The sequence below is a fragment of the Delphinus delphis genome, chromosome 1 (genome assembly GCF_949987515.2).
Source record: "Delphinus delphis chromosome 1, mDelDel1.2, whole genome shotgun sequence".
In the NCBI taxonomy this organism is placed as follows: domain Eukaryota; kingdom Metazoa; phylum Chordata; class Mammalia; order Artiodactyla; family Delphinidae; genus Delphinus; species Delphinus delphis.
This window is the reverse complement of record NC_082683.1, coordinates 168,758,915-168,773,984: the sequence shown is the minus strand read 5'-3', so window position 1 is coordinate 168,773,984 and position 15,070 is coordinate 168,758,915. Positions and strand designations below refer to the sequence as shown.

At 37.1% G+C, this 15,070-nt stretch overlaps 1 protein-coding gene across 2 annotated transcripts in view; it reads right to left on the bottom strand.

Annotated features, from left to right (window-relative positions):
* Positions 1-15,070, bottom strand: part of GPATCH2 (G-patch domain containing 2) — a 179,290-nt gene that overhangs the window by 18,600 nt on the left and 145,620 nt on the right. For both annotated transcript variants that reach the window (XM_059998339.1, XM_059998330.1), the window contains exon 9: positions 12,225-12,313. In XM_059998339.1, coding sequence (XP_059854322.1) covers positions 12,225-12,313 — 89 coding nt within the window. The remainder of the gene's footprint in view (positions 1-12,224; positions 12,314-15,070) is intronic.

The window sequence follows — 15,070 nt, the reverse complement described above, 5'->3', positions numbered from 1 at the left end:
TACAAGGCACAGAAGGCTCCTTAAGCACCAGTAACAATAACAAAAAATATTATCTATGGGACCGCAGCATATAGAGTTCTGTTTCTTGACCTGGGTGGTGGCTACACTAATGGCCAATTTATTATTGTGTTTTAAAACTGTATCTACACATTTCGATATATTCTCTGGTATATGTATCTCACAGTAAAAAAATGATAAAGAGAAGAAATGTCAGGGTTGAACTAACAGTATATTTAATCTGGTAATTTGTATCTGGCTTTCTGGGGAATAGCGAGTGGGTTGTTCCTTGTGATTCAAACTTTACAGAAGGAAATTGCAAATAGAGATGAGTTTTATAACCGAAACTGATGAGTTTTATAACTGAAACTATAGAGTAATCATCAGTTGATTTTTGCAAGACCTTTACCAAACATTTTGATATTCTCAATCTTCCGTACATTTTCTGACTGAGAATAGAATACACTGTTGCCATTTGCTGACTTCATTACAGGGAGTGAGAACTGGGCTACCACAATAATGAGTTGGTTTTGGATTTGTCAAATTGGTTCTTAGCTCATTGAAACAAGTATCTTAATATGTAATAGAAAAAACCGGGCTTCCCTGGTGGCGCAGTGGTTAAGAATCTGCCTGCCAATGCAAGGGGCACAGGTTTGAGCCCTGGTCCGGGAAGATCCCACACGCTGCAGAGCAACTCAGCCCATGCACCACAACTACTGAGCCTGCGCTCTAGACCCCACGAGCCACAACTACTGAGCCACCGTGCCACAACTACTGAAGCCCGCGCACCTACAGCCCATGCTCTGCAACAAGAGAAGCCACGACAATGAGAAGCCCGTGCACCGCAACGAAGAGTAGCCCCCACTCGCCGCAACTAAAGCCCACGCGCAGCAACGAAGACCCAATGCAGCCAAAAACCAAACAAGTAAATAAATAAATTTATTAAAAAAAAAGAAAAAAAAAAGAGAAAAAACCTTCAACTGCGAACAGCTCGAATGGCCAAAGACTGTACCAAAGAAAAATTCTGGACTAAAGTTATTTACTGCTTGACAAAGGTAAAATATACATACACAGAGATTTTATGTATATATTTAAACTACATAAAAATATACGTATAAATACTTATAAAATATAAAACATGGAACTCTTAATTACCAAAAAAACAAAGAGAAGCGTTTTGTCAGAACTCTTGTTTAATATAAAAACAAAAAGGCAATAAAGTTTTTTTTAAAGTTTTTACTTTGTAATTACGATAATGGTGACAACAAAGACAGACCACCAAGGCATCTAACTGTTTTCCGCACAGCTGCTGCTCAGGTGTGTCAGATTAAATGGTGTACTAGCATTTTGTCTTATATCCCTAATTTTTTAGTGATCACCATGAATTAATTTAATTCCATCTATAAGCTAAGATCAGATCAGAGGGCTAATGCTGCTTTAGGTTACACATCTATTTAATCATATTTTCAATACAAGAGCTTTCAAAGGTTCAGGTTTAAAATTTAATGTTTAAGAAAAAACATGAGGTCAATTTAAAACATCTCTGCACAAATTGCTAAATTGCGGTCAATTCTTAGTTCGAAGTGAATAATAAATAATTGATTCACTCTTGTAATTTTAAAATGTTGGTGTTTCAAGCATGGTGGCCTAGCAGTGGCTACCCTATTCCTCCCATGTTTTGTCTATATTTTTAATTGAAGTATAGTTGATTTACAAGGTTGTGTTAGTTTCCGGCATACAGCAAAGTGATTCAGTAATACATACATATATATACATATATGTATACACATATATATATATATTAAATATTCTTTTCCATTATGGTTTATTACAGGATAATGAATATAGTTCCCTGCACTATACAGTAGGACCTTGTTTATCTATTTTATAAATAGTTGTGTGTATCTGCTAATCCCAAATTCCTATTTTATCCCAACCCCCTATCCCATTTCCCCTTTGGTAACCATAAGTTCATGCTTGGTTTTTATACAGGCAGAAAAGAATCCATTCTCTCTCTTTTTAATGCTGGTTTCATTTCTCTTCGTAACAAAAAATAAAATAAAGCATTATCTTTACAGTAAAAAAAAAAGAATAATTTCTCAAATGTTAAATCTTTCTACACTGAAACAAAGATGCCATAAACAAACAAAAAACAATGGCTTTTCTATACAACTTAAAAAACAACAACAACAGATACTTCAGTTTTCATGGGAAATGATTCTAGAGTGAGATCTACTATTGGTCGCTCATCCTTTTATGAGATTAAGACATGGGAGTGGAACAGCTCAGTCTCAGCACAGCATCCGACAAACATCATTTCCTTTTCTTTTGTTCCTAGCAGTGCTAAATCCTTTAAGTCCTTTCCTGGGAGGCTCTCCTCCTGCTTGGGCAATTTTAGCAACACAGAGCCTCCTAACCCTTCTGCAAGCCCTGCTCCCAGCCCCCTTTCTACTGGATCTCTTACATCTATTACAGCTGAGTCGGTCCTTTTCCCTTCAAATCTTCCAAAGTGTATTGTGGATGGTAGTTCACTGGTGTAATTGGCTCAAGAGATGAAAATCTTGTATCGGTCTCTTTTAGCTGCTAATCTATCCAGCTGACTGCAAGCCTAATTGGCACCTTGTTTAGTCATTTGGCTCCTAAAGTGTTGTATTGATGTTGGATAAACAGCCAGTGGAAGGGGAGGTGACACATGCTGCTTCCCACATAACAGCTAGTGCATTGCTTCAGTCCCGACCCTGTATTCAGAAGGCTTTTAAGGTTTATGTTCATTCTTTCTTCCCATCCATCCTCTTTCCCCATTACTTTACTAGCCAGCTGAAGGGCAGGATTATTGTTATTATTATATGTGACATTATTAGAATTGCAATTTATAATACTGTCCTCTGTTCTCAGTAACTAATTTAGGGACATGGGTTTTTGATTGCTGTTAAGAAAAGAAAGCATTGAGCACAGTTTGGGATGTGAGAAAGTGGTAGCTGTTACTACTTTTTGTCAAATGTTTTAATTATTTCCTAATATAGAAAAGCCTAATTCAGACCATTCTACATTTTATCTGCAATATTTCAGACATTTTTCATGGGAATTTTGTTAAATAAAATCAGTTCAAATAGATAACTGCTTAAAAATACAAGCCACGTTTTAGAAAATGAAATGTAAAACTAGTTTCTTGTTTTTTTCTTTTTTAAAAAAATTAATTAATTAATTAATTGGCTGTGTTGGGTCTTCCTTGCTGCAGGCGGGCTTTCTCTAGTTGCAGTGAGCAGGGGTTACTCTTTGTGGTGTGTGGGCTTCTCATTGCGGTGGCTTCTCTTGTTGCGGAGCACGGTCTATAGGAGAGTGGGCTTCAGTAGCTGTGGCTCGCGGGCTCTAGAGCACAGGCTCAGTAGCTGTGGCACACGGGCTTAGTTGCTCCGCGGCATGTGGGATCTTCCCGGACCAGGGCTCGAATCCGTTCTCCTGCACTGGCTGGCAGATTCTTAACCACTGCGCCACCAGGGAAGCCGTTTTTTTTTTTTTTTTTTTCTTAAATGATGAAAACTTTGCATAGTAGGGACTGAAAAACATGGTCAGTATTGACATGTCTGGAGAATGGAGTGTTTTGTTTTGTTTTTTTTTTTTTGCAGTACGCGGGCCTCTTACTGTTGTGGAGTCTCCCGTTGCGGAGCACAGGCTCCGGACGCGCAGGCTCAGCGGCCATGGCTCACGGGCCCAGCCGCTCCGCGGCATGCGGGATCCCCCCGGATTGGGACACGAACCCGTGTTCCCTGCATCGGCAGGCGGACTCTCAACCACTGCGCCACCAGGGAAGCCCGGGGAATGTTTTTATTAAAACACTGAAGGCACACAGGGATGTTTGATGCTATAATATGATCAGGACCATTTATGGTCTACCTACTACGTACCTGGCAAGTGGTTTAATTGCTAGGTATGTAACATTCGTTATCTCCATTCCTCATAACAGTTGTGCAGGGGGGAATTATAATGGGCCTCAGAGAGATGAAGTACTTGACCATTACCACATCCTAAGCTAAGATTCAAACTTTGGTTAAGCTTACTCTTAAAGCCTACACACTTGCCATTACCTACACTGCCTCCCTATGAGAATTAATGGCAAATAAACAAGTTTAGTGGAGATGATGCTCCAAACCATTAAAAAAAATTAATTGGGTTACATATTAATTGCAATATTAACTTCTCTCAATTTGCATTTGGACAGTATTCAGCATAGTACACACATTGACATACTTGGATAACTTAAACTATAATGGTGCAGCTCTTAGAGATTACCAGTGCTTCTGTAGCCATCATTTCTTTTGATCTTCTGTAGCAACCTGAAAGGTTATTATTGACTCCACTTACAGAAGAAACTGAGGTTTAAAGAGGAAATGCACCTGCCCAAAGTCAACTAGTCAGAAAGTGCCCCAGTTAGAACTTGAATTTAGGACATCTGAGTCTTAATGTTACCCTTTCACTGAACATTGATCTTAAAATATTCTAGCACCATTAGTTTCTATTATGTCATTTCTTCTGCCACATTTCCCCAAACGACTGAGATTTTAATATATCCATAAATTTCAAACTCCTGGAAAAAAAGTGCTACACTAGCATAGCAAGTCTGTTTGAAGAGTGTTTCAACTTTCCTGAAATACCTCAAAATTCCCTTTGTTTGTTATTAACCCAGCTACTCTAGCTTTCTTTGGCTGATATTTAAATGACAATTTATGTTTTAGTTGTATTTATTGTAAACAGCATATACTGAACTTTGTTCTTTTATTCATTATGATAATCCTTGAATTTAATTGATGCATTTACTCCATTTACATTTATTGTGATTACTGATATATTTGGATTATTTTTACACTATTACTTAATGCTATTTACCTTGCTTTTTCTATACATTTTTGTTTCCTCCTTTCTGGCATCCATTGCTTGCTTATACAGCTTGAAAATTACATATTATGTTTCTATTCTTTTAATGATTACTGTTAAACGTTAACATGCATACCTGACTTATTATTCCCTCATATTTTACATATTATTGTTGTCCAGAGTTTTAGCTCCATCTTACTTTTATACACCCAGATTAATCCTCTTTATGGTCATTGTCACCATCATCATTATTACTTTTATACATTCAATGTAAGTTTAGCTTTATGCACGTCTAACAATTTCTTTGCTCCCAACTCCTTCTTGATATTTATTCTTTTTCTTTTTTCATGGATTCCATTTTCTTCTATATGAGTTATTGAATTTAGTAATGATGGGTCTTTACCTGAAAATGTCTTAATTTCATCCTCATTCTTGGGAAATAATTTAACTGGACAGAAAACTCTATGATGATTCAGTTATTTCATCTCACACTTTGAAAATATTCTCTAATTTTCTGGATTGCACTGTTCTTTCTAAGTTTGTTGCCACTGTAATTTCATTCCTACGTAGGTTGTATCTTTTCTCCTTGGTTGCCCTTAAGTTCTTCTCTTTGTCTTTGGTGTTCTAAAGTTTTATTACAGTGTGTCTAGGTATGACCTTATTTATATTTACAACTTCTCGATAGACTTGTACTTTTTGAACATGAAGATTCAAGTTTTCTTCATTTTTAAAAATTCTGGCATTTTCATTGAATTCTTTCAACATTCTCCTGGAATAGTGCACTTCCCTATTCTTTCTACTTTTTCTGGAAGTTCTATTGTATTAGACATATATTGTACTGCATGCTCCTTCAAGTTCTCTGGCTATTCTTTCATATTTTCCGTATTTTTATCCCTCTGTGCTTCTTTTAGGTAGTTTCTTCAGATCGCTCTTAAAACTCACTGTTTTTTTTTTTTTTCAGCTGTATCTAATGTGCTGTTCAACTCATCCAGTGAGTTTATAATTCTCAAGATATTTTCATAATAAATAAAATAATCTCAAATTTCTACTTGGTTCGTTATCACATCTGTCTTTTCTTTTTTCAGTTATTCCTCTTCGTTCTGAATGTTTTAATAACGGATTCTTTTAGTTTTGGTTTGTGAGGTCCTCTTCATAGGGTCTCATGTGTGGTGGTTCTTGAGACATGGGGTTGAAGGTGTGTACCTCTAGAGTGGTTTTGCACTTGCTTCAAAGACCAGTTTTTATGCTACTTTTTGGCTTGGTGTCATTTTAAACTAGAAACTCATATGTGAAGGTAGGCTCTTGGTTACAAATCTTCAGAGAGTTTTCTACTTGGAGCCTCGGTGGAAACCAGATTCTTAATTTTCCTGTGCTTGTGGGTGAGTTTTGTTTCTAGTCTGCCCTGTCCTGAGGATAGAGCTTATCAGACGTTCTGGCTTGATAAGGAGCCTTACACAAGCTCCCCGGCTTGCCTCTCTTTCCACGAGGGCACTAACCAACAAGCCTCAAGGCTTCCGAGACTGGCATAGGCATGGGAGTGCTTGGGGCCATTTCTCTCTTTCTTTCCTGCAGTCTCAGCTATGCATCTAAAGGAGATGGTTTCACATATTATTCAGCATGTCCAGGTATTCTGTGGTTTGAGCACTTTCTCATTATTTAGTCTTTCATGCTGTCAGGAACAGCAATTATTTTCTATCTAACATGTGTGCTTACCTTCTTAAGTGTTTCTTGTATCATATGACAATGGAGAGCTGTTTAAGACTCTACTGAGACACATGACTGAAAGGTGGTTCATATATCCAAGAGGGAGAGAGTTACATACTTCCTAGGCTTTTGCAATATGTTTAGATATAGTTTGGTTTCAAAATGAATAACAACAATTCCCCCCCCGCCCCCCTCCCCCACTAAAGTCTGCCTGTTTTAAAATTCTGGAAGAGATACAGTGGTCATACAGATCCAGTGACAAAAGAAAATAAAAATAAAAAAAATAGGGGACTTCCCTGGTGGCACAGCGGTTAAGAATCCACCTGCCAAGGCAGGGGACACAGGTTCGATTCCTGGTCCGGGAAGATCTCACATGCCACGGAGCAACTAAGCCCATGCGCCACAACTACAAAGCCTGTGCTCTAGAGCCCGCGAGCCACAACTACTGAGCCCATGCGCCACAACTACTGAAGCCCGTGTGCCTAGAGCCTGTGCTCCGCAGCAAGAGAAGCCACCGCAACGAGAAGCACGCACGCAGCAACGAAGAGCCAGCACGGCCGAAAAAAAAAAAAAAGAGGTTAACGTGGTAAATTTAAAATATATAATTATTGATAAGATAAATTTGGACAACTGAAGAGACATAGCACCTTGAAAAGGAGCTTGGTTACATCAAACATTTCCTGATTATGTTCAGTATGACTTAAAAGCACACCTTTTAGAAACCTTCACCCATTATGATTTACAATCTGCCTTTATTGCCTTCAGTCTTCATAAAGATTATTTTATTATTGAAATATCGGTAGGATGCAGAGGAGAAGTCACAAAAAGCTGTGATGTAACCCCTTGCTAAGAACTTGCATGCCCACAAAGACACAGTTATGCTGGAGCAGTATCTACACTGAGATATCGAACTTCTTATTTAAAATGTAGAGAAGAAAGTCTACTACTTACGATAGATACTTTCCCTATGATAATGTTTCAATAGAAAGCAAAATAGTAACAGCAAATACTAATTGTGGATAACAATGAATTTAGTAATACATAGTGGACAAAACATTTTTTAAAAAATGTGGTAGGGCTTCCCTGGTGGCGCAGTGGTTGAGAGTCCGCCTGCCGATGCAGGGGACACGGGTTCGTGCCCCGGTCTGAGAAGATCCCACGTGCCGCGGAGCGGCTGGGCCCGTGAGCCATGGCCGCTGAGCCTGCGCATCTGGAGCCTGTGCTCCGCAACGGGAGAGGCCACAACAGGGAGAGGCCCGCGTACCGCAAAAAAAAGAAAAAAAAAAAAAAATGTGGTAGCCACAATATCTCAATAAACATACTTAAATCTTTTTAGTATCAAATCCTCACTAAGCTGTGACTTCTACCAAAAACACAAGACCATAACCAACATTGCTGACGGCCTCTTAAAAACGTGTTAATAACATTCCTATTTTGCTCACTGCTTTTCTTCACCTTTACAGATGACATTTTTCAAACTATAAAATGCATTCTGCTGGCAAACCTTCTTGCTTCAACAGTTCTCAGTTTTATAATAGTAAATCTACATTCTTTGCTACTGAGACATCCACTATCTTTTGGCGTGTGACTTTGAATGAGGCAGAGAACAAGCCATACATTTAAAAATCAATACCTAACCTTATCAATATTCATTTTCCTGTGTCAATACAAAATACGAAGGTGAAAGAGCAGTAAATAAGCTAAAGCACTGAAATAAATTCGGTGTTCCTGTCACAATTAATAAATGTTCAACCGATAACACTGCTGGCGAGTCTATAGCCTTACTTCAATTATGCTTCAGTGTTATTGTTTCAACAGGGTGGGTAAAATGTTCAATACACTAGCAGGTAGAGATGATCAGATTTGGGGTTATTAATTTCATAGAGAACTTTAAATCTTTAAAAATATTATTTATTATGGATACAGTATATAACTGTTTAGCCTCTTAAATTGTTGTATAAGCACAGTGTGGGATTATAAAGTACCTAATTATAGTTTTCTGATAAACTTTGGCTAAATCTTTTCTAAATCTGCTATTTGATGACATAATATGTCATATATAAATCAGAGGGGATCATCAAACAATATTCAGACTGTCAGCCTTTTAACTCCCATTCCTGATTTCACATCAGAAAGTGTTACCTTCACCTGTCTTTTTCTAGCTTAGATTGAATGTTGACTAAAGGTAGAAGGAGCTGTGAAAACACGATTCAATGTGTTTTCTGGGAGGTCTATAAGGGCCTACAAAATGGCAAGAAGAGTTTCTTGAAAATAATTCCACATGCTAACTCAACTTTGGAAGCTTATAAAGATAAGATTCTTTGTTATGTGATTAACTATATTCCAGAATTTGAAAACTATAATTTTTGGAGACAAGATGATCTAGGATTCATAACCTTATTATCAAAGTGCATTTATGCAAAAGCATTTCTTACTTGAATTTGGAGAATAATCTTCACCTTAGAGTTGATTCATTTGTATTGGAAGATATTCTTTTTAAAACTAAGGATTTTTAAGTAACCTCATTCTCTTCCTCTTTGAGAGGAACGGTTATGCATGGATTGTAAAAATGCATCGAAAATGAGTAACCTAATTCTCCTACTCCAATACTATTGGATTAATTACAAAAATGCATTAAGGTTCTATGAGTTATGTTCTTTTAGGTAAATAATCTAGTAATAGAATCAAAATCTTGAGTCTCAAGAGAATCACTAAAGTTTTGAAATACAACACTTGGAATATGCTGGTGTAAGCTTATGAATGTTTTAGGCTAAAGTTTAGTATTTATACCTATACGCTGTAAAAATGATTTCCTCTGATGCTACTGAGTTGTAACATCAAAATCACCCTGTAGAAATAATCACATTACGCTCTCCCCAACCATTATGCATTTTCCTTCTCACTTCACATATGTTCAGAGTGTTAGGACCTGACCCTGATAGTCTCTCTTCCTTATTGCTGGCTCTGAGGTGCTTTAGTCACATTCCTAAGATTGTTCTTGTACTATTTCTGCCACTAGTGTTTGAATCATTGAAAGGTAAGAGAATTCGGGGGTCCATTCAACTGGAATGGGAATATTAAAGAATCCTATACCTGCCTTATGAAAGATTTGAGGAACTTATGACATGTATTTGATCTAAAAGTGGCTATATGTTCCTGTATAAAGAGATATATTAGAAGTGTTGTAATGAAAGTTCTGTATTTCTATACAGCAAATTTAGATAAATCTTTTATGGCACTTAAGATACATAATAGTCTATATAAATATAAATAAATTGTATAATAGTCTATTTATGTATAAATAAAGAGATATATATATATATATAAAATTGCATAAGACACATGAAAGAAGACGGTCTTTACATATATATTCTTACAGAAAGGCCATATGTATGTTATGAAAAGATCATGAGTTTAGGAGTCATGCAGACATTGGCTTGAATCCTCCCTTTGCCCTTCAATCATTCTGCCTTCTTAGGTAGCTAAGAAGACCCTAACACATGTCTGAATCTTCATTTTATGGTGTAAAATGAATGATAATAACACCTAAGTCATCAAGTTGTTGCAAAGATAAAATAAGGTTTTGGTACACAGTAGGCACCTAGTAATTAGTAAATATTATTCTACATGAACACAAACACATTCTGCACACAGGTAGTTCCTACTTCCAAATTCTGAAAATTCAACGAAGTTAGAGGATGAAGATGAGACATCACACTTGTAACTATACTTATAACTACAGTTCATAATTGAGCCCTTTATGTGGATGCAACAACTGTATGTGGGTGCTCCGATTTTAAGTTATTCTTTAATTTTTTAGTGCTGAACTATGGGATAGGTCTACTGAATACAGAATTTAAGCTTCACCTCTTTTACTTCCTTTGAAATCATCATGTCAAGATGTCTGTCTATTCATATCTGTTATCTATATCTGTATTTTCCCCTTCTCACTGCTTACTCTCCTGTTGAATCTGAATCTTATTTTCATATTCTGTAATTAATCTTGGAGAACATAACTCTTCCTATAAAAGAATTCCTAAATGAAGCTGAGAGAGACAGTTTATAAATATGAATGGTTAAGGACCCCAAGCAATAGGCCACTACTATAATAATAACTTTGTAATTGATCAAGGATCTACATGGAAAGCATTTTCTCATAGTTTGCTGAACTGCAAACCCATACAGTTAATTGTTTGTTCCTGTGCGCGTGTCCACATTTAAGGCCTAGTCGGCTCCCTTATCACAGGTTTTTATCTCTGCTTCCCGCACCACTGCTCTTGCATGAGATCTTTTTTTTTCTATTTAACATCTTTATTGGAGTATAATTGCTTTACAATGTTGTGTTAGTTTCTGCTGTATAACAAAGTGAATCAGCTCTACATATACATATATCCCCATATCCCCTCCCTCTTGCGTCTCCCTCCCACCCTCCCTATCCCACCCCTCCAGGTGGTCACAAAGCACCAAGCTGATCTCCCTGTGCTATGTGGCTGCTTCCCACTAGCTATCTGTTTTACGTTTGGTAGTGTATATATGTTCATACCACTCTCTCACTTCGTCCCACCTTACCCTTCCCCCTGCCTGTGTCCTCAAGTCCATTCTCTACATCTATGTCTTTATTCCTGTCCTGCCCCTAGGTTCTTCAGAACTATTTTTGTTTTTTTAGATTCCATATGTATGTGTTAGCATACAGTATTTGTTTTTCTCTTTCTGACTTACTTTACTCTGTATGACAGACTCTAGGTACATCCACCTCACTACAGATAGCTCAATTTCGTTTCTTTTTATGGCTGAGTAATATTCCATTGTATGTATGTGCCACATCTTCTTTATCCATTCATCTGTCGATGGACACTTAGGTTGCTTCCATGTCCTGGCTATCGTAAATAGAGCTGCAATGAACACTGTGGTACATGACTCTTTTTGAATTATGGTTTTCTCAGGGTATATTGCATGAGATCTTGCAATACATATTAATCTTATTCTTATCCTTCCCTACCAAGCTCAGGTCCTTGCCTTTCCAGGAAGGCTTCCTGTCCCCTTTGGTCTAGTGACTTCTCTCAGCTCAAAACCTGTGGTTCTCCCTATACCACACTCATTAGAATGACATGGTGTTTGAGGTGGAAATGATGAGAGATTTTTTTATTCTAATGCTAACTTGTCTAAGTAAGGAAAGACGAAATCAAAGCTCTCTGCAGAGCTGGGTGTAGAAACCAGACTGCCACATTCATGACCAGGCTGGCATCTACTACCACATGGGCCTTGTGTTTTGAGGCTGCTTCAATACTTGTGAATTCATTACTATTAATTTCCTCTGGGGTTATTTACCTTTTCATCAATTTATGCCTTGTTTTCCCAACAAGTCTGTAACTTTCTTGAGGCCAAAGACACAGCCTTTGAAGTATCTGTATCCTGTAATACCTCACACAGTTTTGCAGGTGTGTAGGAAATACTTTAGTGATCGGCGGCCTGAAAAACCTACACAAAGAACACACAATACATCCTGACACCAAAGGCGAATGATTTGCTTTACTGGTTTCTTGTAACTGTGCTTCCTCCTCAGTGCTAGTGATTAAGGGTTATCTGTATTTTACTCTTGATGATTTATGAACTTTATCTGTGTGTTTTGCCCCAAGCCCTTTTTCTTTTACCTGCTGTAGTAGGTCCAGGCAAAGGTGCAGCTTTTCTTCTCCGTTTGATGTCTCCAGTGCATAGGGATCCTAAATGCATGCTTGTTTGCCTACAAGTAATTATCAGAAAAAACTATTAACAAAGGAGGGAAAGAAATGACACATAAATACACAGCTTGTATAATCTGAACCTAAATCAAAACATTCTCAACAAAGATGGAGCAGCCTAGTAAAACCACCAATCTTGTTTATATCGAAACATAATTACGTTTGTTGACAAGCGTTCAGCAGCTAAATGCGCCATCATAAATTGTTACTGGAATGAATAATATAAAAGGAATGCTTTTTAATTTTCAAAACTGGCAATCTTTCTGGCTCAACATAAAATCAAGCACTGTTGCTTCTGACAGGAAAATAGCTAAGATTAATTATCTAAAGAGAGCACAATATTGTTGCTAGGTTATCAATTGGTTACTAATGCTTTACTGTCAGAACAACATTTATTACAGGAAAAGTATGATCAATTTCTTTTAGGATATTATGTGGCAGTGAATTCTCTTAAAACATTTTAAATAGAAGGAAATAGTGATGTTCTTCCTGACAATTCACAGGATTAAAATTCTTTAATTATCAGCTAGGTGAGGAAACAATTTGAATGCATTAATGCTGATATTGATACTAGACAAGCTAACGTGATATTGGATTACCTTTGTAAAGACGTGATGTATAAGAACTAAGAAGCAGGCCTTCTGCTACTCTTGGAACTAGTCAGAATTAGACTGTCTGTCTAACATGGACTCCGAAATTTACGAGTTTTGGAAAAATTAGAAATGGCTCAATGGGAAATCAAGACAAACTAATAAGATGGAAAAGCTGTAAAAAGTCTTCAAGATTTTCAAGCTATAGAGGACTCTTATGTTCATGTCCTGGATTATAATCCCCGACATGGGGTTGGGATAGTACCTGGGGATCATGAAGCAGAAATAAATAAAGCATGTTTACTAGAAAACACGACTGTTTAGTAATTCAGAGAGATATGTGGTAGTATACTGAAGTTTTATAGGGCCCAATTAGAAAACAACCAGATTATTAGAGAAAAATGTAAAAGGAAGGAACTAATTCAGGTAAAACTCAAAATATATACTTCCACACTTATACCCAGGTGTTTAAATATAATGAAAAATTGGAGTTGGGGAGTAAAATTACTTTAAATACAGATTCTATCTATAATGTACAAAGTAAAGTACAATCAATGAGCTGGCTAATCCAAGGGGTATATACAACCAAAGAAGCATACTGTGAAAATCTATCAATATAGGTAGAAGCAAACGGGTATTTACCTAGTTTTCTCTTCCCTTTGTATTGAGTGCATAATGATTCTCTTTTATAAATATTTATAATTATTAAAATATTTTTAAAAATTAGTTCATTCAATTAATGATTAACTTTGCAGAAATACATACACACACATGTCAAAATGTTTACTAGTGTGTATAACTATAACATTTTTATTGGATTTTGAAGTGTGGTTTTGGCTCATAATACCAAGAAAAAATAAATGGCTATATTTATTTTATATATTATATATAATATATATTTTATATATTTATTTTATAAACATATTTATATTTATATATATTTACCTATTTTTAAAGCTATATCGAAATTAAAAAAATTAAAAAGTCACATCCCTTTTTTTTTCTGCGATACGCGGGCCTCTCACAGTTGTGGCCTCTCCCGTTGCGGAGCACAGGCTCCGGACGCGCAGGCTCAGCGGCCACGGCTCACGGGCCCAGCCGCTCCGTGGCATGTGGGATCCTCCCGGACCGGGGCACGAACCCGTGTCCCCTGCATCGGCAGGTGGACTCTCAACCACTGCGCCACCAGGGAGGCCCAGTATCACATCCTTTTTATAAAAAATTAATGAATTCACTTATTCAGCAAGCAATTACTAGTATCTACTGCTGACTTAGCATAAGACTCCATAGTTATGGTGAAAATGAGGAAAAAGGAAGTGGAAGATACCAACGAAATGGAAAGTTCAGTTCTTATTATTGGAAGAGTTTTAAGTCTGAGTGGGGAGATTAAGTCAAAATATATGAAATAATTAGTGGCAAGCACAATGAACTTTCTTAATATTACTAGAGATTATGATATTTAGTCCTTAAAACAATTCTAAGCGTTTACTGACTATACCTTTTTTCTTTGTAGGGAAAAATCGGTGCTTCAATGGAAAACTATAGAGTACACCCTTCTACTCACCTGATTCTGATGCTATGGGAGCTATTTTACAACTCTAAGTTATAGATAACTGAAAGCAATGGAAAATAACTCGTCTGCAGTAATGCAAGTGAGTTCTGTCCCGAGGAAGGACAATCCTCCCCGCTGTGGAAAAGCCAGTTTGCACCCATCGGTACGTTCATTCAATCTTCCTTGCTCCATATACATTTGTGCTTCTTTCATTTCTCCTTTGAACCCATTATAACATCTGCCTGGTTCCCTCATTAATCAATGAGTTAAAATTTCAAATGCATATTCATTTTATAGCTGTAAAAGAGACATGATTTTACCTATTTGTACAACATTATCCTCACACATCTCCGATCCCTCTTGAAACCTCCCCCCTAGAAAAAAGACTGGAGTAGTTCACCTTCCGCAGAGCAGGTACCAGATAGGCGTGGCCAACAGGACTAGCAGAGGAGGGGAAAGTAACATTCTGAAAGTGGGAACAAAGTGGGAACCCGAATTCTGGAGTGTGGCCCTTCTGTTATGGAGCTGTGAAAACCAACCCATGGACTATCTACTTCTTATCCTCTTGTTAAAACATAGTAAATATTCTTAGATTAAGCCACTGCTGGTCAGGTTTT